The sequence below is a fragment of the Oculina patagonica genome, chromosome 8 (genome assembly GCF_052425735.1).
Source record: "Oculina patagonica isolate OP01 chromosome 8, crgOcupat, whole genome shotgun sequence".
NCBI classification, from domain to species: domain Eukaryota; kingdom Metazoa; phylum Cnidaria; class Anthozoa; order Scleractinia; family Oculinidae; genus Oculina; species Oculina patagonica.
Window position 1 is genome coordinate 9,504,340 of NC_135765.1, and position 25,412 is coordinate 9,529,751.

At 37.3% G+C, this 25,412-nt stretch overlaps 1 protein-coding gene across 2 annotated transcripts in view; it reads left to right on the forward strand.

Annotated features, from left to right (window-relative positions):
• The first annotated feature begins 194 nt into the window (after positions 1-194).
• The window catches only part of LOC144662527 (A disintegrin and metalloproteinase with thrombospondin motifs 6-like), a 39,409-nt gene continuing 14,191 nt past the window's right edge, over positions 195-25,412 (forward strand). The window contains exons 1-24 of one of the 2 annotated variants that reach the window (XM_078523349.1): positions 195-211; positions 4,261-4,300; positions 5,229-5,284; positions 5,959-5,987; positions 6,424-6,490; positions 7,153-7,469; positions 7,771-7,921; positions 8,557-8,747; positions 9,255-9,341; positions 10,110-10,225; positions 11,085-11,101; positions 12,912-13,014; positions 14,061-14,195; positions 15,363-15,513; positions 15,738-15,830; positions 17,739-17,884; positions 18,662-18,722; positions 19,727-19,814; positions 21,116-21,234; positions 21,615-21,738; positions 22,440-22,529; positions 23,121-23,284; positions 23,791-23,932; positions 24,822-24,942. In XM_078523349.1, the coding sequence (XP_078379475.1) occupies positions 5,230-5,284; positions 5,959-5,987; positions 6,424-6,490; positions 7,153-7,469; positions 7,771-7,921; positions 8,557-8,747; positions 9,255-9,341; positions 10,110-10,225; positions 11,085-11,101; positions 12,912-13,014; positions 14,061-14,195; positions 15,363-15,513; positions 15,738-15,830; positions 17,739-17,884; positions 18,662-18,722; positions 19,727-19,814; positions 21,116-21,234; positions 21,615-21,738; positions 22,440-22,529; positions 23,121-23,284; positions 23,791-23,932; positions 24,822-24,942 (2,567 nt within the window). In that variant the 5' untranslated portion in view covers positions 195-211; positions 4,261-4,300; position 5,229. Of the gene's footprint in view, positions 212-3,127; positions 3,420-4,260; positions 4,301-5,228; positions 5,285-5,958; positions 5,988-6,423; positions 6,491-7,152; positions 7,470-7,770; positions 7,922-8,556; positions 8,748-9,254; positions 9,342-10,109; positions 10,226-11,084; positions 11,102-12,911; positions 13,015-14,060; positions 14,196-15,362; positions 15,514-15,737; positions 15,831-17,738; positions 17,885-18,661; positions 18,723-19,726; positions 19,815-21,115; positions 21,235-21,614; positions 21,739-22,439; positions 22,530-23,120; positions 23,285-23,790; positions 23,933-24,821; positions 24,943-25,412 lie in introns of those variants that run through there. The other variant, XM_078523348.1, reaches the window with a different exon arrangement.

Here is a 25,412-nt window from a genome sequence, read left to right on the forward strand (position 1 = left end):
AAGCTGCTTTAAACGCAAGTTATACCCTAAAATGTGAGTCATATCCCGCCCCAGCTTATCTCTCAGGCCACTTATAAGTCACGTTTTGCGCATAGTTGAGTATGACATAGTAAAGTACTCTTATATACACTGAACTGTCAGGTGAATAGTCTTGTTGGTGATAAACAAACATTGGCAGCAATTCAGGAAAAAAATTATTTTGTAACGAAAGGTAAGTAAGAGACGGCAAAACATCATACGTATCCATACGTAGCTATTTTTAGAGAGAAGCATTGGCTGCGATATAAAATACAAATAAACCAACTTAAGCGGAGATAAGTAAGAAAATTAGAGGAAAAAAGGATTTGCTTAGCTAAAAGCTTGTCTTAAACCTAGTTTTTGTTAAATCGGTTAGTACGTACTCGTACTGGTCACGGATTCAGTGTATTGTTGTTACCCTTTTGCAACCAGAGCTATTCAAACTTCAAATCAACTCGTGCGGTTCAAGATTGTAGTTCGGCAATCAGGGATAAAGTCCTTGCGTAATAACCATTCAAAAGAACGTTACTTAGAGAGATCCTTTATGTGATACTGCTTGCTATATTATTATTTTCTTAAACGTGATGTTTTGGTTTTTATATTTACTTTTGAATTTGCAATGGGCGCTCTTGGAGTATAATGGTTTAAAGGTTAACCTACAAGAGTAATGGAGCTGTGAATGATTATCGTGTGTGACATTTTTAAGACATTCTACTCCCTTATTATATTTTTTGGTACATTTTGTTTCATATACAGACATTTTGGGTCCATATTACAAGGTTTAGAAACAAACGAAAAGCTTTGGACTCCATTAGGTACTTTTTCTTGTTTATATTTTGTTTTTTCATATACTTGTAATGCGCGATTGAAAACTTTCATAACAGCGCAATATGAGTCGTTAAATTATTAAATTATTATTATTATATGAAGGGTAACCCTGAAATCGTAAATGTCGTGCACGGCTAGAAGCTATTGAATGACACTTTCGCCGAATGTCAGTCTTCTCCCACCCTCAGAACGACGCTTTTATTTTGTTGTTTGCCTGATTCCTTGCGTATCTTACTGTCCTGTCAAGAAAGCCCTGTCTGGATTCATCTTCACCGCAGGACGTCATGTTTATCCAACATGTGACGAAAGATTGGCTTAGGAGAGAAAGAACTCTCTCGGTCTTGGAGAATAGGCGGGGGCGGTAAAGGGCTTTTTCGTGATCCGTGAGAGGTTTTTTTTTTCGTGAATTGTGAAATGGCTATTTTTTTGTTATCGTCAAACGTGATATGGTTACATTTCCGTGAACCGTGAGTCGACTTTTTTTCACTAGTATTGCGAAATAACTGTTTTTTTTCCTTCCTTCCAAAAACAAATATATCCGGTTAAGGGTCTGAAAACAAGACTACGTGTGGTGAATTCCGTGACCATTGCATAACCGTGAATGATCGTCATTCTGGGACCCAGGTCACTCTACTCTGATAGGTAATTAAACACTTTTTATCTTGGTCTCGTGAAATGGCTTTCTTTATTTTGCGTGAAACGTGAAGTGGCCATTTTATATTTTATAATTCTTTAAGAAGCCTTTTATCATTGAGAAGTGAGATTATAAATTAACATCGGGAATTGAAAGCCTCTCTCAAATCTTTACACAAACCAAAACAGTATCCTTGGTAGCCTTCGTCTAAATTTGGGCATCGAAGTTTGAGGTCAGGTCTAAAAAGAGTTGGGACAATCGTACATTTTGGTCTGACCCAAAGTACGCCCCCGAGAATACGTCTTAATCTTAGCTGTTGTCAGCTTTAATTCCGTTTTATTATCAACTCTTTGACGCTTTTCCACCTTAGCAGACTATTTTTAGCCTCCCTTAATATTTGATGAAAATTTTGTACATTGATAATCTTACAAGTTATTTCGTGTCATTTGCCGGTATTTATCTAAGAAGATAGATAATATCATCTTGCACGTATGTATGGATGAATTCAGTCCATCATTATAAACTAAGTCGCACCAATTTTCTACTAGGTATTTTTAAAAATCGTCGAGAGAGTTGTTTATTTATTTCTCTGATTATTTTTTTCCACCTTGACAAAAAGGAAAGGCTAGTGAACAAGGGCAAAAAACTCGTCTGTTGTATGTCTGAAACGAGACAGTAACGAGTGACACCTCCGTTTTTCGACATATTTTGTTGCTAAGATCCATAGAAGGATGTCATCGTCAGGTCTGACATTAAAGTTGTCAAATGTTTTTCTTATTTCACTAACACGTCAGAGACTTTCTATGTCAGAGATGTCTTCCTAAATAAAAGCAGCCGTTTACATATTTAAGTTATTTTGACTTTGCTTCAGATTTAGCTAGCCGCCAAGACTCAAATAAATGACAACACATGGCCTAAGCGACAAGGGTCACATATAAAATGGCAGAAAAAATTGTTATTAACAATTTTTGGCCAAAGAGCAACAAATTTAATGTGAGTTAATTTTGAGGCTTCATTTTCAAACTACAAACTTTATCTTGGTTTTTGCCCCAAAAAAACACGTGTCTCTTTTAAAGTTCTTTTCTTTAATTTGATGTCACGCGGCCGGCTGCATTTCGAGTGTCAAATTTTTATCGTTCAAACTGTTAACAGTTATCGTTCAAAATGGTGGGAAGTTTTATTTTCCGAATCACGGTACGTATTTTAACCATTATGCAAATTTGAAAAAGCTTTTTTATGATAACATTGCTACTATTTATAAACGTGCTTCTAACTAATGTTAAATTCCGGTAAAATCCAATTTTATACTTTTGTTAAAGATTTTTAAATAAGATCTTTTCATTTTGTTTGTTTTTGTTTTTTTTATTTCTCGCCTCAACACAATTGCAGCACGTACGCAAAATACACTAAAAAAATGACGCTTAAGAGCGCTAACTTTTGATTGCAATCTTGCTACATTTTGAAATGTCACTATAGTATCAATTAACAAAAAATGAAAACGTTTTACGAAGTCTTTCAAATAAATCTAAAAACACAGTGACGTTTTTTGAGGATGACTCGCACTTTGATATTAGTGTTAGGTAAGAAAGCTTTAATTGTTTTTATTCAGCGCTTAATGGGTCTCATGTGCGATACCCCAAACTTTAGCCTTTTAACTCTTGGAAGGAAAGTAGCTGATATCAAATACATTAAGTAATACCAATGATACGACCATTTCCGTACCGTTCTAAACTGCCGTGGGAATTCCACATTTAAGGGCACGTGTAGTGCCCGCTAGTCATTCATAATACATGCTACGTGTATATAGCCATGCCCAAACGCGCAAAATCTTATAAATACTCCACCTCCTTTAAACATCAAAGATTGGAACGAGAAACTGATCTTTAAAATTCTTAGAGCTCCAGCGACAGTGAAGACTGTGAAATCTTATTTTTGGCATGTATGTATTTTCTTAAGATGCATTTTCAAATGAGTGTGACTCAACTGTTTTTCTTATCTATTTAAGGAAGTATTTTTAAAGTCATGATCAAGCTCTGTTTAGGTCAGCCTACCCAGTCGTTGTAATAGAATATTATATATTATTCAAACTAAAGAAGTTTGTCCTAGAAATATAGACCTAAGAATATAAAAAAAGTAAGCGAGTCAAGATAATTCTGGAAAATAGAATATAGAATTCTGATAAACTTTTCAAATGAAAAAAAAGAAAAATGATCATTTTGAGAAATAATTTTTCACTGTTATCATTAAGAGACATGCAATAGGAAGAGAAGCCACTAACAATCACGTTTTTGGATTTTGTCGTTCGAAATATGTATTTCTTAATCTTTTTTGGTTTGCTGAAGTGTAAAAAAAGCCAAAATGGTGATTTTCCAAATGTACATTTTAACATTTTACCACAAATGTCTCGCTCAATATTGACATTTCTGAAACTTTGCCGACTTTAATTGCCTAAAAGACGTTTTGTTTTATTAAAAGCCGAAACTCAAACAATGCCAAATGTCCAACTGTATTTACTTTGTCAGTTTAGAACCACGACTTTATATTAAACAATCCTGCGATTTTTCCTGATCTCAAGAATTGATTTTTCTCACAGTATTCACAATTTTCATGTAGAGTAAAATGTCACTGAGTTGTAAAATTTGAGTCGTGGCATTTCTGTTAAAACGGGCAAAATCCTACAAATATCAAATTCCACAAACAATACAAAGTAAATAACATTTCCGGAATGGACAAAGTTAATAGTGTAAATGGTTTTCACTCTTTTTTTATTCCATCTACAGAGAGAAACGACCTATTGAGTTCGTCTTCGGACCACTAAAGGTGAGTCAAGAGATTTATGTTTTCAAAAATTGGTCAAAAGTGGGCTTTATTCGTAATAAGTGGAGAATATTACACAGTGCCAAAACTTGCCCGGCTTCTCTTTATTATTACCAGTTCATTTCGTATTCAGTTAATAATAATCTTATCAATGCTGTGACAATCAACAAAGACGTGTCTTTTGTCAGCTACTTCTCTCCGTCATCTTGAATTTTTTAATTTTAGTTTATCGCATTTCTTTGTTTTTATAAGAGCAAATCTTGTTTCATGTGTTGAATACAGCCGAGTCAAGGATTAATTCCAGGGAAGGATACGTTGTTTTTGAACTTAAAACTAACCCTTTTTTCGTTTGTATTTGTCTAATTTCCTTATATCTCTATACCTACTTCTCAAAAGATATATTCCTTGTGAAATACGTTAACTACTTTTAATTTTAAATACAAACATATGCTTTGTTCAGCTTGCCACGTAGTTGTTAAAACAATTTTGAGTTATAACCACGAGCAGAGATCAGTAAAAACCTTAATTGTTAAGGGGTAATTCCCATATATTTGATTTTTATTCATGAGTCTTTGAGCTGAATACATCCGAATGTTTTTCTTCGGAGAGGTCCACTGCGAATACTGACAATCGTACAGCAAAAAACAATCCCCGCGCTAGACTTATTGCCTCCCTACCCCCCACCCTATTATGCGGAATTTTTTCCAGGCAGTAGTTAAAAGGACCAGAATTCAAAAAGGAAAGGACGCTTAGTTATTTGCTCTACACGTTTTACTCTCGCGATAGGTCAAATGCTGAACAGATCAAATAAACCGACTTATAATGAAATAGAAAAAAATCTCTGATTTCAGCCTTCTTTTGTTTTATTTAACTGCTTACTAAGCAAATGTTACGATAAAAAATATATATCTTTTTAATTTGTTTTTCTTAGGATGGCTGTGTTTCCAGTGTGGACCGTTGTCACCCTTCTAATGATGCTTTACACACGTAAATATCTCATTTTAATAGTTTTTTTCTTGTTTTTTTTTACAAGAAAGTACAAAGGCTTTTTTTTTACTTTTTATTTTTTTTATCAAACTTTACAGTGCAGTTACTAGACTTTCTAATTAGCTTATGGTCGCTGTCATGAAGTTACTTCAAACTTCCACACAATCATCAAGTTGACGTCCGATTCTCATGCGGCTGTCTTGATATTGACAAGGAATTGCGTCATAAGTGTCAAAGTAACTGCGGAGCCACTTGGAGCCAGATAATTCCCTGACAATGTTATGACGAAATTCAATGTAAATAAGAAATCAGAAACATTTAAAATGTCGTTATTTTGTTTTGTAAGTTTGGTTTGCAAAAAAAGGTATTAAAAAGCCAAAATAATCAAGCGTAGACCTGCCTTAGACAAAAGAGAAATTGCTATTGGAATAAAACGTGCGATTGCGGGAGAACTGGACTTGAATTTATTTTAGCTAAAACGATCCCGAAAATCACCGCGTCATAAATTTCAAACTGCAATTTAAAAATACAATCCAGAAACGACTTTATACTGGGCAATTAGTTTTAAGAAACCTAACTAAATTATTCGTAGTTATAACATCGCTTTTGACTTTCAACAGATAAAGGCTCTACTGCAATGTGTATACATATAGATATATATATTTAATTTACAGGTGTCACAGTGGAAGGAGTGCCAACACAGGTAAAATATCTCCTTTTTTAACTAAAAAAATAATAATTCTTTATAAGTGGACAAATTGCCCCTACTTCAATGAAGTCAAGTGATTCAGCTGTAGCACAATTTTTACGAGACAACTCAATTTTTTATACTATGTTTTGTTAATTGTGTCATCTATTTATAAAAATATTTATAATAAGCTAATTAAATATTTGGAAACTTTGCTTGAATGCAATCAAGTGAGGTTTTTCCTAATAAAGATGCTGCTTGATGTCATATTTTTATAGTCACCAAGGGAGCATTAATCGAAGCTATTTCGTTTTCGCTTTGGTTTGTTCAGTTTACGGCTCATGCAATATTCATAACAGAAAAAAGAATTTGAAAACCTGTGTTTACTGGTGCTACTTATCAAAACTTAAAATTATTTATGATGAATGACTTAGAGCTTTGATTTTTTCAGAACCTTCACCGCCACATGAGCAAGAAAGAGCTTCAATACTATTTTAATGTGAATGATCACGATAAAGGTAATAAGGACTGATGTAAATCATAAAATTACTAGTTCATAGCTATAATCAGGAAGCACCGTGGACTAGTTGTTTGTGCGATGGACTTCACAACAAGAGACCACTGACTTTTTATTTCGAGTTCAGCCAGGTCTTTCACTCTGGCAATGGATGAACCCTTCATCCAGGACTATAAATGGGCGAATAGCGGCCCTTTCGGAGTCGCCTAGCAAAGACACAGCTTCCATCCAGACTGAAGTTACATACGTTAAGTCGCTTCATGCTACAGAAACCTGACTTAAGCGCCGTTATCCATGATTTGAGTGTTGTAAAACCAAAACCAAAGTATTATGGATAATCACAAAGGGCACAGACAATGCAATGACCCAAAGAGAAATCGAAGCAAATTAAAGTAACTGGCGTCTACGCGGAAAAACGCACGTGACCAAGTCGTGATTGTTTTAGATTTGCATCTGATTGGTTGAGTAAGTGGCGCGAGTTTTTTTTTTTTAGCCAATCACAGAGTATAGCAAAGCAAAAACGAAGCAATTCCAAATCACTTTTGGCACTCAATTAAAATACAATTTATTCTTTGGACTAAAACAAACGCTACCTGTTAAACTTAGCTTGTGTTTGTGAAATAATGATTCTGTTCCAAATTAACCTTGTTTTATGTTCCAAAGTTCCAGAGTATCACGTCACCAACCCTTACCAATCCAACGACGCAGGAGACTTTGTGGCGTATTCCATGCATCAAACCAGAGCAAAACGGAGTCCTGGACGGGATGGACATTCCTTTTATAAGCTGAATGCATTCGGATCAAAACTGCATTTGAAACTAAAAAAGAACGAGCACTTGATGGCTCCAGGAATGAAAATTCTCAGACAGAACAGCGACGGGACAGTAACATCAAATCCTGCACCGGAAAATACGTTTTATATTGGTCATGTCGTTTCTGATCCTCGCTCTACCGTCGCGGTTAGCAACAACGGAGGCCTGGTAAGTTGAATTTTTGGCCCGGGATTTTTGGTTATTTGAACTGACTGACTGACTGACTGACTGACTGACTGATTGACTGACTGACTGACTGACTGACTGACTGACTGACTGACTGACTGACTGACTGACTGACTGACTGACTGACTGATTGACTGATTGACTGACTGACTGACAGACTTACTGAGTGACTGAGTGACTGATTGGCTTAATTTTGATTAGCCACATGGATTAACGTCTTGCAAAATTAAAACTTGTAAATTTTTAAAAAGTACATTTAACCATTACTACCTTTTATCGTCAGACTGGCATCGTGAAGACGTCACGTGAGACACTTTTCGTCCACCCTCTTCCAGCACATTTGGCTAAACACGTAACCAGCAGTGATGAAGTTACGCCCCATCTCGTGTACAGGAGATCTTTGAGAAATGATGCCTTGTACCCAACAATTGAAAGTAAGTGATATGTTGAACACTGATAATGTTAAAAAATTATAGGAATTGATATCATTTGAAAATATGGATTCTCAATCAGTCAATCGATCGATCGATCGATCGATCAATCAATCAATCAATCAATCAATCAATCAAACAACCAACCAACCAATCAACCAACCACCAAATCAATCATCAACCAACAAATCAATTGATGGATGAATTAATTAATCAATGAAGAATTTAGTGTAGCGGGACGAGATTGGATCATTTTCAAATACCCTGTTGACAACTAAATTTGCTTAGGAGGTCTAGTGCAAAACTTTCATATGGACTGAATTTATCCACATTGCCATAGATGTTCAGATAAACGTTTAGATATAATATCCGGCTCTGATCCTAGAGTTCTTCTTTCTTCACCTTTCTCTTACATTTTTGACTGCAGAAGAAAAAAAAAAAAAGAAATACTCAATGATGCATAAATTCTGCGTTCAGACGTGATTGGGTTATTTAAAGGCAATGATTTTCAAACTCAAATTATTACTTCCTCCAAGAAAAAGACTATGAATGTTGATAAGCCTTTCCTTGGAACTATATTAATTAAATATGGGAAGGTGTACAACCACTTTTAACTATCGGTTGCTGTCTCTTTTCAGATGAAGAAAATAGCCGTTTTTCTAGCTCCTTGGAGGCCGAAGATTTCTCGAAAAATTACCCAGTTCCGAAATTCAAAACCCTTAAAGTAGGCTTAATGTGTCCGACCTCTCTCGTGGCAAAATATTCTTCTGGAAACCTGTACAAGGTTACGGGAGGTGCTGAAAAATTCCTGTTGCTTCTTGCCAATATGGTAGGTTTTATTTTGATTATTTAGTCAATGTTGACACTTTTGTCAGTGGCGATTTGTAAAATTCGAGTTGTGTATTGTTTCGTTGTGTAAGCCTTAGTACCAGGAATAGGGGGTAGCTTTAGTGAAGGATTTCACCACGATCTAGTTACCAGGCGAAACTTCTAAATATGAGTAAGTGTGAGTGTTGAGCTCATGTATTACCCAAGTTTACTCCCTCAACCTAAACAATTCTGTTCGGGGTTAACCCCGATCGCGTTTACCCGTTCTTTATTGGTGTTCTGCGTGTCACTCGGCCAACAAGCCGAATGTATATGTCTAAACCGGGTTTACAGCAAATCCTATCGCGTATTGTACTGGTGTCTTTTGTTTTAATATCCCGACTTGAGTGTAACGTAAACTGATGCTGCAGTTTATTAATTACATGCAATACAGTGGAATGCATTTTGTTGAATTTTGTGCTCCTGTTGGATTCTAAATTCTTCATAAGTTTTGTCTGTTTTGCTTTAGGTTGCTGGTATGTATCAAGATCCCTCAATTGGAGAGATTAAGCTCACTTACGTGGTCACAAACGTCACTGTAATTGAACCAGCAAAAGTATGTATATAAAAATGCTGGAGCGAGCTGTGCTCATAGCTAATACAAAAGCCCATATTAAAGTAATATATTGAAGTATGTATTTATGGTATAAATGTTACTTCAAACTGGTTGGATATCAATTTGGATTATTTTCTGAATAATTCTATGAGGTTTGATGACAGTACGTTACGTTATTTCTAAGGGGCTAACGCTGGGAAATAGTTTCAAATGCGAATGACAAGACCCTATTTTAATGACATTCCTCCACTTTAGCCTCCATTGCAAGCTATTTGATTTCCAGTCCAATGCTAATAATACGAACATGATTTCTTTCATGCAGTTCAATTTTTAGAATCAGGGAACACAGAGATTAATCAAATGAAAAGCAAGCAGGCAGACCTATAAGACCTCATTGTCCTCTAAAGGACTCATGCAGGGGCATGGCGTTCAATCAACTCCCTTTTGGGAATTTGTCACTTCAGGATCTTAAGAAACTGAAACTGTCGGCAGCTTTTGCAGTCTCGTTTCCAAGGCTTGCTGCCCGCAAAACGTCATGGGTACCCCACTTTTCCCGGGCGACACGTTTCAATGGGCGCCGATCCGTAATGCATCCAACAGTTGTTAAATAAGCATGTTTATTAATTTTATTAAAGAGTACAATTTTAATTTTAAGAAGTGACAGAGTCTCCAATTAGATTAGTAGATATCATTAGGCACGCAAGTAGATTTCAATCACACGTAAAAAATGACAGCTAATATCTGATTGTTCTCTGACTTGCATTCTAGTTGGGATTTACGCCTCAAGATAGTAGCGACACCAAATTGACGAAACTAGTTAGAAAGGTGGCGAGTGACAATAAAGTCCAAAAAGTAGCCTTTGATGTCTTCAGCTACGTTTCAAAGTAAGAACCTTTTATAACTGGAATGGTAGGCTTGCTCCAAGTTGCTCGTTTTTCCTTTGTGTCGTTAGAGTTATTTTAATAGATCACATACAAAAAAGCAATACTACTCGCGCGTTGAAGACCGCGCGGAATTTATTTTTCCGTGTGGGGTAAAATGCGAACAAGCCCGTGCGCGCCCTCCGTTCCCAGCGGTCTCCTGCGAATCAAACGAGCGACTTGGAGCATGCACGTCTACCGCAGTGGGTGCATTTTTTACTTTTGCATTCGGCATTGGCGATAGGTACCTCCAAAAAATCATGATATCTCGCTCAATAACCTCGTTTTTACAAGTTGCAATTCAATCTTAACCTTGCTGTGAAGTTAGATGTACAAAACCAACAGTGGCGACTGAGCCCCATGCATATATTGCTGTTTTAGCAAAAAATAAATGTTGTAGTTTGTGATGTGTTTTTTCATTGGTTGTGTATGAATGCAATTTTGTAATCCAGTTTTTTTTTCAAGGTGACTGTTTTTCGTTATGACTCCTTTTTCACGTTGCTCAAGCGACTCTATCCGAGGCGCTACTCAAGCAACTTGGAACTAGCCTGAGGATTTTCTGAAATGACCGTTTGAGTAAGAAACTGTTGCTATGATTGGCCGTTGGCTATGAAAACCATCGACCTTGAGACCATCATATCGACGTATGTTGTTTAATTTAAACGAAAACGTTATTAAGGGGGGTCCACAATCTTACCCCTCTCCCCTTGCACCATGGTGAGGGGGTGAACTTGCTTGCACATCCGATGGTTACACTATAAATGATATAAAACATAGTAAATAAAACATGTACTTAATAGTTTGCTCTTTTTTCTATTTTCAGTGCAATTACAGGCGGAGGTAAGAATTAATCTTTTTAACTTATTCTTTCCTTTTAATCGAACCCACTATTTGTGAATATACTGTTGCAAAGTATCGTGAATGACTAAATATGGTGAAAGGGGATTATTTAAAAATCAGTAATTAGCTAGGGTACTTATAAAATAAATTAAGTAGACTTTTTAATGTTCCAGTGCTGTTTGATAACATATTTTTACAAAAAAGAAACAATTATAGGTGAGTGAAGTGGACGAATATTTTTTAAAGGGTAAAGTAGCCTTGTTTCCTTGTTTATAGGTTGTCTTGTTATATAGCTAGAACTTTTTCAAGACAACAGCGCGCGCTCTCATTGGCTACTTTGAGATCACATGACCTCTAACAATTGCACTGCAGTTCCCGCCAAAAATCTCTGAGCGGGCAACATTGAAAAATATATGACGTCAGAGGGTGAGAGTGCAATGTTATCCGCGGATATTGATCGATGACCACCGTTCTTTTGCAGTCTTTGTTGTGCCATATAACAATTTAATGGCTGGACCAATGGAAAGCCAGTTTTAAAATTTTGTTTCCCCCGAATCTCAATGTAACCTTTGGCTACGCCTCAAGAAAAAAAAATTAAGATTCTCGGGGAAACAAAATTACTGTGTCCCTCAGGACCAGTCATTAAGTGTATAATGATTTACCATCGAGGAAAGGGGTTTGTATACGTAATTGGACTACATGCTGTCCAATTTGGAAATAATTTGATGAAAAAAAATTCCGAGGGCAGCCAAAATTGGACTCGGTCTACGGCCTCGTCCAATTTGGCTGTCAGAGGAATTTTTTGAATCTAATTATTTCCAAATTGTACAAGCATGTAGTCCGGTTACATATTAATTATATAGCTTGTAGTCAGTCTTTTCAGCGTAAACAATAAACTTATGTCCAGAACGGGAAAAACATTCAACAATAGTAGGCATAACACAGCACATGCAACTCACTCAGAGCATTGTCTTCACAAATAAAACTTTTATTCACCTGAGTTTGCGAAGCTTGCTACAAAGTGAGTGAAAACACTGCATCAATCAATGAAAGTCGTAAACAAAGTGTCCGAAGAGCGTAACAACTTCTTGAATCTGACAAACTCCTTTCCACTATCTCGTTCGTACTTCATCGCCGTCTTTTCTTTTCGAATTTCAGCAAAAAAACGTCAAAGAATTGCATCTAGCTCATGGCGATGAATATATGACAGATTTCTTGTTTCGCTTCGCTGCACTTACGTTCACCCAAGTTTTGTACTATTGGAGGTGTTTTGCTATTGGTTTTTGCTTCTTAGTATAGCTAGCTCCTCTTCTGACAACGTAGAAAATTTCTGTTTGTTGTTACTATTGCTGAAAAGCTCAAAAGGAATGGAAAAACGTAGCAAACTTGCCTCTGAATTCCGCCATTGCGACAAGTTTACAATGCGACAAGTTTACAGGGCTGACGCTATGCTTTGTGCTAATTGGCTAATATCCGTCACATGTTGTTTTTTCTTCGATTTGATGGCTGAGACAAAACTGTCCAAATTTCTTAAATTGGACAGTTTGTGCATTTTACCTGAAAGTCCTAATTGAAACTATACAAATTTAATCCCAAATTGGACAGTTCTCAGAAATTAAGGAAAAATAGCTGCGCTGACAATATAGGATTTACCGACAGCTATATAATTAAGGGTTTAAAAGAGAGGAAAGGGCCTCATATTTAAGCAATGGTACTTGGTGGAGTTGATCGAACAACTGAATATCATGCAGCAATTGATAAAATTGAAAGAACAACACTGCATACTTAGAAAAATTGATATTTTTTTCAGCTCTCGCCTCAGTTAATACGATTTGCAATTGGGTTGACGGAAATGTAAATCAGGATATTGGTTTGCAGACAGCCCTGCATATCGCACACGAGACAGGACACAAGTGAGTAAAAATAAATAATAAAATTATTTATGAAGATGAAAAGTTACCGACGTTTCGACAATGCTGCCTTCTTTAGGGAGAGCAAAAAAAGTACAGTGAGTTATTTGCAAACTGAAAAATAATACGAAACTGGGCGATGGAGACGGCATTGCTGAAACGTCGACGGTAAAGCTTGTATCGAATTTTATTTCATTGAAATTTTTCTTTAAGACTTTTATTTACTATCTACTGGAACACAAGCTCGTTAATAAACACAAGGCTTATATAAAACTAAACAAATCTTATCCTATGATAAAGTCCTAGAGTTTTTTATTTCTCCGATCGCAGAGAATGTTCAGAAGATTTTTCCTGACCATAAAAACGTTTAGGACGTTATCTGATCGGAGACAAAGTCCAGAAGTCCAAAACGAGATGGGGGGGGGGGGGGGGGAAGAACCAACACCTAGGCGTCCATACTGAACAGCATAGTTCTTTTAGACCACGTGGCTGCTTTTTACGCATAGCCATATTTTGTCATAGTAAATAAGTCCTTGGATTTACCATACAGTAAAAACCCGCGTATAAGAACAAGTGGATTAAGAACACCCAGGCCTGATTTTAGGAAATAAAGTACCATTTATATAAGAACACATTCAGCCTGAAAAATGAAAGTTGTTCTTATATGGAAAAATATCAAAGATAAACACTACTTTTCATTGCACACATAATAGTTCCACCCCAATTACAGTACAGTATTGCCTTGATTTATCAATTTTATTAAAATTAAAATACAATTGTGTGCATATATATTGATTTCATCTATTGGTAGCCTAGTATGTTCCTTATTTTAAGAAACTTTTTTAAGAACACTTAAGAATACTTACAGGCTGATTTTGCAGATTATAACCCTTTATATAAGAACCAAATCAGCCTGAACTGCCAAAATAGGTGTTCTTATACGCGAGTTTTTACTGTATATGAGCATTTTCAGTGACAAGCTGGTCAATGCTAAATTGCCTAAAATTGTGTTGCCCTTTAATTTATTTTGTCATCTTTTTTTTTTCCAGTTTTGGCCTCGGTCACGACTCTGGTGCCTGCGCAGCACAAAGTTACATCATGAAGTCTGATCTTCCAGGTGGTGAGCACGCCACAGAATGGTCAGAATGCTCAAGGAATGCCCTTCAACGGTTACTGAAAGATGAGTACGTAGAATACTGTGCCAACAATTAAAGTAAACATTGCCAATCGATGATTAAGATATCACGGAAGGAAAATAGCCTTTACTTTTATGAGCAATTTGATCTACATATATTGGTCTAAAAGACGGTGTCTCAGTTTTTTCTTTTCTTGTTCCATTAATTTTTTTTAAAAAATTTTAAACTTTAAATTGGCGATATTAAGGGCTTCATTAAAAAATAATGAAGCAAGAAAATAAATATCTGAGACACCGTTTTTTAGACCAATATATGTAGATCAAATTCCACATAAAAGTTTAGGCGCTCACGTAAATGTGTTCTCAAATAAACCTAATGTTGCGCAACATCATAATTGCAAACTAAATGCTGACGTTGCTTATTATGGTCTATACGATCAAACAAAATCCAAAATTACAATCTTTATTTAATAAACTTTCAGAAAAGATATACTTTATTGGGGTGATTATTTATGGTTTGCACACAATTTCACTTGGAACGAAAACGCCAATTTTCCTTCAGTGATACCTTAATTTAAAAGTAGGTTTTGTTGACGCAGCGTGCTGTTGACAGCTGTGAATAGCTGTCGCACATCACATCATCATAAGCCGAACGTTTTTCAGCCACAGCGAGTATGACCTTGCAAATTCGTGCATATGCATGCTTAGGGACGGACCATTATTTTCTTGGAGGGGGGGGGGGGGGTGGATGAAAAATTTTCCTCTGCGAACTTTTTTTTAGTTTATGCACCTCTGCAAACATTTTTTTAGAAATGCTTACTATTTTTTGCTATACATATCGTTTTTGCAAACAATTTATTTTGTCTTTCCAGGCCCTGCAAACATTTTTTTTTCAATATTTTTCACCCCCCCCCCCCCCCCCTCCAAAAAAATAATGGTCCGTCCCTTAGAAAGAACCGACAAGCTGCACATGGATGGGAATAGTTAGCATATAGAAATGACCGGCCTTAAAACCGCTAAAATACCAAATTAGCGTAACACAAAAGGGGATGAAGAGCAGTGATTGGGCTCGATCATAGTTCAATGAAGTCTAGGTTACTTCTCGAAATCCATTCTCCGAGTTTAAAATACCCGACGTGATAAGGTTTTTTAAATAAATTCTACTGTGCATTTTTTTACTAATTTATATAATTAGAAGTACCGCGTTTTTTCGCAGGGCTAGATCGGATTGTTTAGATGATAGCCCGTTTGGTGATGATCACCCAACCCTTCCTCCAAACTTCCGCGAGAAACTTCCAGGCAAAGTAGTTGACGGTGACATGCAGTGTGAAATGAATTACGGGGAAGGCTGGAAAAGATACAGAACGGTAACCAGACTTACTTTGTCTTACTTATATGTTTAATGTAGAAATGAATCGAAAATCTTCGTTTGGTATCTCTTTTTCTCCAAAATCAAGACGTTTTAATTCTTCTCTTTTCAGTTTTACAACCACGTTGACAACGAGTTAACAACAATCTTTTGACACACGGAAACAGTTCATATTTCTTGTCAAGCGCAGAGTACTTTCATGTGGTTTTCTTTTTATTTTAGACGCAATGTGCAGTTTTGTACTGCATAAAGGATTATACGTTGCTCAGTAAAAATGCTATCGTTGGAGACGGGACGGAATGTGGACTCAATCGGGTAAGCATGTATCCCTAGCTTGACCCAGGCTTTGAAGAAATGAATAATTACCGTATTTATTCGATTAAGTGCCCAACCTCGAATAAGCGCCCACCCTGTAGGTGGGAAAAGTTAATAAGCGCCCAGCCTCGAATAAGCGCCCACTCCCACCCCCTAAAAAATGAGGGCACAAGAGGAATTTTGATTATTGTTGTAGTTGAGTTTAAAATTGACTAAGTACTACTAAGAGACTATCCCGAAGACCGAGGTTTTTTTAGTTTTTTTTTTACTGAAACTTTCAATGAACATTTAAAATTTAGCTTTCGTACATCTTCACGTTTAGTTATTATACGTTGTTTTCTTGCAAAATGAACGTACTACTTGCTAAAAATGGTGAAAAATTAATAAGCGCCCAGCTTCGAATAAGAACCCACCTCAAGGTCCAAAAATTTAATAAACGCCCAGGGCGTTTAATCAAATAACTACGGTAACCCAGCCGAGGAGATTACTCTATCAAATTTTCATAACAATGATTATTAGCATATCCCACTGACCGTCTATTAGGTAATCGCGCAATCTGATTGGCTACACAGGTGCCATCTATCTAACAATTAGACGGCGAGATCAAGGATCTGCTGCAAGTGATAGCTGATTCGGCTTTCGGCCCCATCTTCTGTCCCTCCGTAGAAATCTCGAGCACATAATAAACAATTATTGGATGAGGTTTTGTGATATCCGAAATAGTCAAGGCCGAGGTAAGTGTTATCAGCCGAAGCCGAAGGCTGAGGCTGATAACACTTACCGAGACCTTGATTATTTCAGATATAACGCTCCCATCTGTGAACTCAGAATTTTTTTCTGAGTTCTTTCTCTCCACGCATCAATCCGTTATTATTTATTTATCACATAAACCGAATCTAATAATTGTTTTATTATACATTGTTTTTTTTTCTGGAAAAGGAAGTAATTTCAACCTGTTTCAAAATTAAACTTGTGATAATTCCGGCTGGTCGTCCTACTAAATCGTGGAATAGTTCCTTCTCAATTTTCGTTAGTCATTTTGTGTTTTCCGAAACTTTATTGTCAGCAATTTTTTTAACTTTGGTCAAACTATTTCTCGGTTGAAGAAGTAAATCGACGAACTATGATTTTCCTTCGCCGCCCGATGCCTGACACATTGCTCTTGGAAATCATGCATTGCGCGCGCAACCTACAGATTAGTGAATAATCTGCTAGCAGATTATTCACTAATCTGTAGGTTGCGCGGGGTGGCGCGGATTCCCAGAATTAGCTGTAGGCTCTTAGCCAATGAGAAGACAGCTAATGACTACAACGTATAATAATCGTATTTGTTAGGTGTGATATTTAGGCTATTTTCTCGCCCTTTATGCCGGGTTCATTTCAGAATCAATACTATAACTGAACATTATCGGCAAGAACCAGTTTAGTTATTAAACTTGTTTCCGAAATAGCGCTAATTGGTTATCTGACAACCGGTTCACCAAAATAACACAAGATGATACACACACTAAATTAAATAACTATTGCTACTCTGCCATGCAAACGTCAAAGTTAGTGGTCACTTAAATTGGCATAAGCAACAGACTGTTTCCAGCAGAACGTTTGGAAAAGTCGCTTTATTTTGTTGCTAAAGTGTCAATCGTTCAATGGTTTTGAAGTAATACATCTTTAAAGTTCAAAAGGGCTCTCCCACCGGGATCTGAATAGGGTTGTTTCATTATTCCCTCCTTTGCTTTAAAGAAGAATTAAAACCACTACAATTTAAGGGTGATAAGTTTATTAACGTTATTGACTAAATGTGTTAATCTTGTTACTTAGGTCTAGAAAACTTTATAGACTGTTAGCTTAATAATTCGTATTCATATTATTCATTCATCCATTCGTTCAATTTTGTTTTCATTTACTAAGTGGTGCATAAAAGGAAAGTGTGAACACTCAGGCATTCCAATAAATGCGATTGACGGTGGCTGGTCTGAGTGGAGCTCATATACTAACTGTACTCACAAGTGTGGAGGAGGTGTTCAGCATAAGAAAAGACACTGCAACAATCCAAAGTAAGTTTGCCTCAGTAAAATTGATTTTTACCTGGAACTTTTAAAAAATCAACATACGTACTCCAAATTATTGAAGATATGGTACGAAACTTGTATGTAGCCGTATTTAGCCTTGTGCGAAGGGTCACTCGTCTAATAGGAAGAGTAACCCTGAGGGGTGTGTCATACTACTTTTTGATTATGTAAGGGACAGGTCTGACCATACAATGTCAATACCTAAATCCACGAGAAGGCTAATGCTTGGCGCGGTTATTAGAAAATTGCTAAATATAGCTCGAAGGGGGCATGGGTAAATCTTCTGCCGGGGTCAGCCTTTCTCTTAATAAACAAGCCCTAAGAAATAATAAAAAAACATTTTCGGACACTGAAATTCTTTAATGAAAAGCCCTCTTGACATCATATAATTATGCTTATACTAATCTTTCTGACTCTAGCTACAAAAGTGTTACGTGACAAACGAACAACTTCAAAAATAGCGCAGCGCGTGAGAAGGCAAACAATTGGTGAATATTTACATTTAGCTGTCATTTTGCAATATTTTTCCTGGAAAAAACCCCTGCCATAATGAGTATAATGTCGCATTTTACCTAGAATATGTCTTTCTTCTGCCGTAGGAAACACCAAGTCGGTGACTTGGTATCTTAGGATAAAAAAAACAGAAGAAAGAGCTTCTAATTGGCAGATTCTAATTTTTTTACGGTGACACATCTTATCAGTTTGGGTAGCATCCATCACTACGCTAGGTAATTTTGTTTTTGGTTCTGGTTTAATTTTCAGGCCATTCCATGGAAAGCCTTGCCATGGCAGAAGTAGGGAATACAGAATTTGCAATCCGCAGGTCAGCATATATCACGTACTAACTGTACATCTATCCATCACTGACTGACACTTACACATCCCTGACCCTCACAAATAACTTTCCAGTCAATTATTTCAGACTGCAAATTTTGTATCATGTTTTAGCACGTGGAGTGGAGTATAATATTAAAAGATGGTCTCCTCGACTGGTAAACCGCTAGCATGAGCTGCAAACGAGCAGTACTAACGCACCAGTCCCAGGCAAGTGCACTGGGGTAGCCAGACGAACAAGCCAAAATTTAGCGCCGAAAAACAACGACGGCCTCACGACGCGCGTCACATGGCTTAAAAACTGCCTTGCTTGCGCAGTGCATTGTTGTATCAACAAGGCGCTCCAAAAACACGCGGTGTCCGTGTTTAAAGCGGTCGAACACACTACGCGCGCATTTCCCGCCAAAATTGCCGCTTACAAGTTTGAATTTCTGAAATCCTGAGCCTTTTTCAAGGCAAACGATAACAAAGGCTAGTTTGGGCAAGTTTTAAAAAAATCATGAGAAATCGCTACAACAACATCCAAGTACGCCGAAATCCCAAACAGGTGTAAGCAGAAGAAAAAAGACTTTTTTGAATTATTCAGACGACCTGCGAAAGACGCCCTCCCAAGGGTTTACGCATCGCTAGTTGCTCCCGGGGGGCCGAAATCGTCGATGTAGCAGATTGCGAACCTGCAAAAATCATCAGAAGAAGACCGCGAGGCGGGGTATTTAGAGTGTCGTTTTATTTTTTAGATCTGTTTAAATTTTTATTTTAAGATTTGTACCATCTTTTTCTTATTACATTCAGGTCAAAAATTCCGATTCATTTGAACTAGATTCTGGCAGATGCGATAAAACAATTATACTCTTGCACAGTTGATACTTATCTCAATGCATTCTGTAAAAATAAAAATTATAATAATAAAAAAACTTGCAATTTGCGGGTTGTGAGTTGCATGATTGTACAAAGAAAAATGTAGTCACGGAGTGTGTTTTATTTTTTGCTCAGGACTGTCCAAGTGGAGAGAAAGACTACAGGCAATTGCAATGTGACCAAAAGATGCCCGGTACACCTACGTACTACTTCGAAAGAGACGGTAAGAAAATAATATGTATTATTATATAGACGCAAGTGTTTTACTGGAAAATAGACCACTGAAATGACATCCAAGACCGACCGAAATGGCGTAGTTTCCACATCTTCACTAGTGAGGATATCGATGACGTTATTTCGCGCCATTGCACGGCTGGCAAACTTTACCAAAAGCAACATGAAAGATGACGAGTGTGAAAGAGAAGTTAAATGCATTGAAGCCACTTATAAACCGGAAAATACACCATGAAGTAAACTTCACATGACTCAAAACAATTTAAGGAGTTTCTTGCAAAGTAGACTAAAGGAAAGATATTTTGGAAAGTCAAGACGCCGATTGCATGAGTATACACTCCTGTAGTTTTTGTCTCTATAATAAAAAGACAATTACACGTTGTTTCAAAGATATGAATTTTATTTTCTCGTGGCAAAAACAGTATAAATATTGTTTTTGCCACTCGAACATAAAATTCATATTTCTCGCTACCGCATACTATCCTCTCTATTTACCTACTAGAAGATGGTTCTATGTTCTATAAGAAAATAATGCACGCTTGAGGTCTAGAAAAGCAGCTAGTAGATGCCCGAGCCGTCAGGCGAGGGTTCAGCCGCTTTCTAGACCCAGTGATATTTTCTATAGGAAGGAAACCATCTTCTAGTGGGTTAGAATAGAAAAAAGAGCACAAAACTTACAAGACTCGCGGCCGCTCACGGCATTACAATGCACACAACATCGGTATTGTAAAAGTTAGTTTATTCTTTTCTTTGACGGCTTCTATAATAACCAAGAACCATTTCATTCATATTTCCTATTTATAGTCCTCCGACACGAAGCCTGTGAAATTACGCATCAAGTTTGTAGCCTACTCACAAAGAAATGCGTCGAGCACGCCAAAAAAGAAAAAGTGAGTCAGAAAAAAGGCACCCGCGTCCGGGGAAAACCAAACAACGGGCAGTTCACGAAAAAGTGGGTACACCCAAAGAAAGTACAAATTCAACGATTCTTTCTCCTCTACCGCTTCCAAGCAGTAAACGAAACTGCTGCGTAAAGCACAAACAACAAAAAAGAGAAAGAGGCGAAGTCGACGAAGTCGCAGCGAAACGACAAACACGCACTCCGGGGACAGGGCAGCTATAAAAAAAGCCCGCAGAATCCACGCGCGCGTACAGCGGCTATATTCTAAATCCCAATGAATGGAAACAAAACCACACACCATCACCAACTCGATTACCATGCGTTGTCTCTACAATGTTTCACGCATTTTATAATTATACTCTGACATATATAATGTTATTTATTTTTAGTGTGCGGCGTGTACTGCAGAGCTGGGTCGACAATTACAAAAATTGGAACTGTGCCAGACGGCTACAGATGCACGCGCAATAAAAAGGACTTCAGCGTCTGTATTGATGGAAATTGCAGGGTATGGTTTTGCTAAAGTTGTAGTGTAGGTAATTTATAAATTAGATGAAGTCCTCGCGGGTATCTTTCTCACAGAGTATAGAATATGCTGATGTATACGCCCGATGGAATTTGAGCGGGAATTGATTTTTTAAGAACATGGAAAACCATCTACTGTTTGGTAAAAAAGACATAGAATTGATAGAAATGAAATTAGGGTTTTTTCCCTTAAATAAAATTAAATTCTATAATAAGCTCTTGACTTATAATTGTACCTGTGCTGTTTTATTTTGCCATTTTTGGGGGGAGCGACATTGTCGGAATTCAAGGGACTTCGTTTCAAAAGTCAGAGTTAGCAATTATTGCTAATATTAATGTATTATTATTTCGCCATGGTGTTAGCCGGTAGGCTGTGACCACGTGTTGGACAGTAAAACAGTGGAAGACCGTTGCGGCGTGTGTGGAGGCGACGGAAACACGTGCACGAGGGTTAGATCGCTATACACAGATTCCCCAAGTATGAAGGGTAAGGAAGACCCTTTTTTGTGATTTTCCGATATTAATTTCATTTTTGTACCTCCCCTTTAAACGTGAAATAATTGCAAAAACACTAATTGGAAGCAAAATACAGTCCGCTGTCTAGCTGTTATACAGGTTGTCATGATGTTTTTTAACAGGGTTTTTTTTTATCACAAAAGAGCATTTTTTTATTGATTTTCAGAAAGCATGTACATGTACACAAACAATCAGTTACAAGTACATATAAGAAAAAAAAAAAAAATAACCCTGGGCTATTTTTCAGCATGGCATTTATAGACAAAATTGCACATAGTGAAACTTATAATAATTTACAAGAGAGGAATAATCAACGACGATCAATACGACTGAAAAAAAAATCAAACACGTTTTAGTTAGCAGCTCAGTAATGATGTAGTGTTTACGTGGGATCACCAGAACGATATCCCAATATGTAATGAACACATAAACGTTGTTTATAGTGGTTAACTAAAATTTCTACTAAAAGTCTTCTGACAGTGGATACATGTTAAATACATTTAAATGCATTGGGTGCTGGTTGTTTTAGAAAAACCCCAACCTGTTATTGCTGTTGTTGTTATTGTTGTTGCTGTTGATATAGCGTGTCGGACTTTTTTTCAATCATATTATGTCGCTTTGTAATTCACTTCAGTGCTTTTCAGTGAAAATGGATATTTATCTTAATTATAGGTCCAGATAACGCTGCCTTGATAACTGAACTTCCTATGGGAACTAAAGGCGCTCTCTTTGTAATGGCAAATAACACTCTAAACTATCTTGGTAAGTAAATTGACTGAACCACGGTAGATTGACTGCTCCTATTCGTCGGTTTTATTTGTTTAGAAAAAAATCCTTGTATTTTGCTCATGTTGACAAACCTTCCAAACTTACTGGCCGTTTTCACACTAGAGACGGACAAATCGTCTGAAACGGACAAATCGTCTTTGTGTGAAAACAGGACGGGCACGATTTTGGAGTTACAAGTCGTCTGAATTTTTTCGTCGATATGGCCTTCTAGGAAGACGATTTTTCGAGGACGACTTGGTCGTCTAGACGGACAAGTCTTCTAAATGCCGTCTTAAATTCACACTAGACGAACAAACCGCTAGACGACTTGTCCGTCTTCAAGTGTGAAAACAGCCAATGAGAAGTTTAATATTTTTAAACGCTTCATTATGTAGTTTTATTTAATAATTCATTGATCAACTGACTGACTGACTGATTGTTCAAAATTGTTAACTTGTAACATTTCGTTCCAATGCCTGTCATGTAGGCAATGAGTTTTGACCTCGCCTCGCTCAGATTGTTTGTTTGTTTATCTGTTTTGTTGGTTGTTTATCTTATCCTATGTCACTCTCTTTGTTTTGACAGGAGTGCAGGATGCAAATGGGAGTTATATAGTTGGCGGACATTTAGGCGGGAATCAAGTCAAACCTGCGGCTGGTACACTAGTACATTATCGACACAAAAGAAGAAAGCCGTCCCAAGACAGTATTACAATAACCGGACCCACAAAAGAGGTTCTAAGAGTAGTGGTGAGTAAGAAGCATATCAGTCTTCAAGACAGATATTTTTCTTTTTTTATTAAGTTTTTATATATCCTAATAAAAAATAAAATAGTTACGGATCTTTCAGACCTGGTCAGACAAGGGGCTTATTTAATGTAGGGGCGTTTTCATCATCCGGACCCTAGCCTTATTGGTGTTCTAAAACAAAGGAACAGTGGCCATATCGGTGTTACAAGACATTCCTCCGGGAATTAAACTCCATTTTCATGCACAAATAATATTTTGTTTTAGTAAACCAATATGGCCGCTGGTCACGTGAGTGAAAACGCTCTATTCGTCCAACCAATATTAATCTAACTGATATAAGGCTTGGTTCATATGTGTCCCTTTCTTTTTTTACTTTTTTGGGGGGCCTTCCGTCAACACGTATCTTGTAAAAATGTTGACCGAAAACGCAACTTTTTAAAAACAATCTCCATGGTGGAAATTTTTGAGAACCACGCTTATAATACTTTTCTCTATTTATTTTTAAGTACGTAAAAAAGTCTGACAAATCTGGTGGCAATCCTGGCGTAGGGTATCATTACCTGGTACTGGGCTTACCGGATACATCTTCAGATGGCTTTAAGTGGGTGACTGGGAGTTGGTCTGCCTGTTCCAGGACCTGTGCTGTCGGTAAGGTTAACTAAATTTCGGCTGCTAGTTCACAATGAGTGAGTTATTCATCAAAGTAGATAAACCCGCGAGTAAGAACTTGTTTTTCGAGGTTAGTCTAAACAGGTTCTTATATAAATGGTACTTAAAACACATTTAGGCTATTCAGGATTTTGATATGTTACTTTTGTTTTGAAGAAAATTTAAATTGATGCTTATAGTACTTTTATTTGTATTCGGCCCATTTCCTTATGTAAAATTTGCATATTACCTAAGTGCTTATGTAAAAATGAACCACTAGTCATTTAAAATAGGACATAATATACACGCACAGTGGTCATTTTTAAAAAAATTAAGGCTAAAGAGGTTCTTTTAAAAAATTGGGTCGAATAGTTATTCTAAGAGGTTGTAAGTTTTTACCAAGTAAGGTTGTTATAGAAACACCAAAACGTAAACAGCTGTGTTTACGTGTTAACAATCTGTTTCTTAGTTTTTTTGTCATGCCATGAACGTAAGAATACAGATTTGAATTTTACAAAGGAAGTCGCAATATGTTGGAGGTAGCATCTCCGGGCGGGGAACTTTAATATGAAAAAGACAGGAATGCTCCTCAGAAATCTTGAATTTAACCCCAAAAGAAGATCAATGTGTGTGTTGCCCAAGCTTTTATTACCCCTACAAGATACAAAATTTGTTAAAAAAAACGAACCTATCTTTGTATTTCTTCGCGTGTAACCCTAAAAATATTTTAGTTTTTCCCGGAACACCCTAAATGAGACTAAAACCTGAAATTTACATCCCTTCGCGAGACGACGAGGATCCCTGTTTCTTTCACACGGGAATCATTTCTCCAAGCAGGCACCATCCCTTTTAAGCGGGCTTCTAATTGGAAACGCCCCTCATTCTCCAGGTATCAGAAGACGCGATGTTCGCTGTGTTAGAGTCGATGATGAAAGTCCCGCCAGTGACTCTGCATGTCCTGGAAAAATGCCAAACGTTGAACCCTGCAATACTCAGCCGTGTGCAGCAAAGTAAGTCATTCACAGTTACGGGGGTACATAAGAAAGTGGTGTTGTGCATGGGGGGAGGGGGTACGTAGGAAAGTGGTGTTGTGCAAGGGGGGAGAGGGTACATAGGAAAGAGGTGTTGTGCAAGGGAGGAGGGGGTACATAGGAAAGAGGTGTTGTGCAAGGGGGGAGGGGGTACAAAGGAAAGAGGTGTTGTGCAAGGGAGGAGGGGGTACATAGGAAAGAGGTGTTGTGCAAGGGAGGAGGGGGTACGTAGGAAAGAGGTGTTGTGCAAGGGGGGAGGGGTACATATTAAAGGGGTGTTGTGCAAGGGAGGAGGGGGTACATAGGAAAGAGGTGTTGTGCAAGGGAGGAGGGGGTACATAGGAAAGAGGTGTTGTGCAAGGGAGGAGGGGGTACATAGGAAAGAGGTGTTGTGCAAGGGGGGAGGGGGTACATAGGAAAGAGGTGTTGTGAAAGGGGGGAGGGGGTAC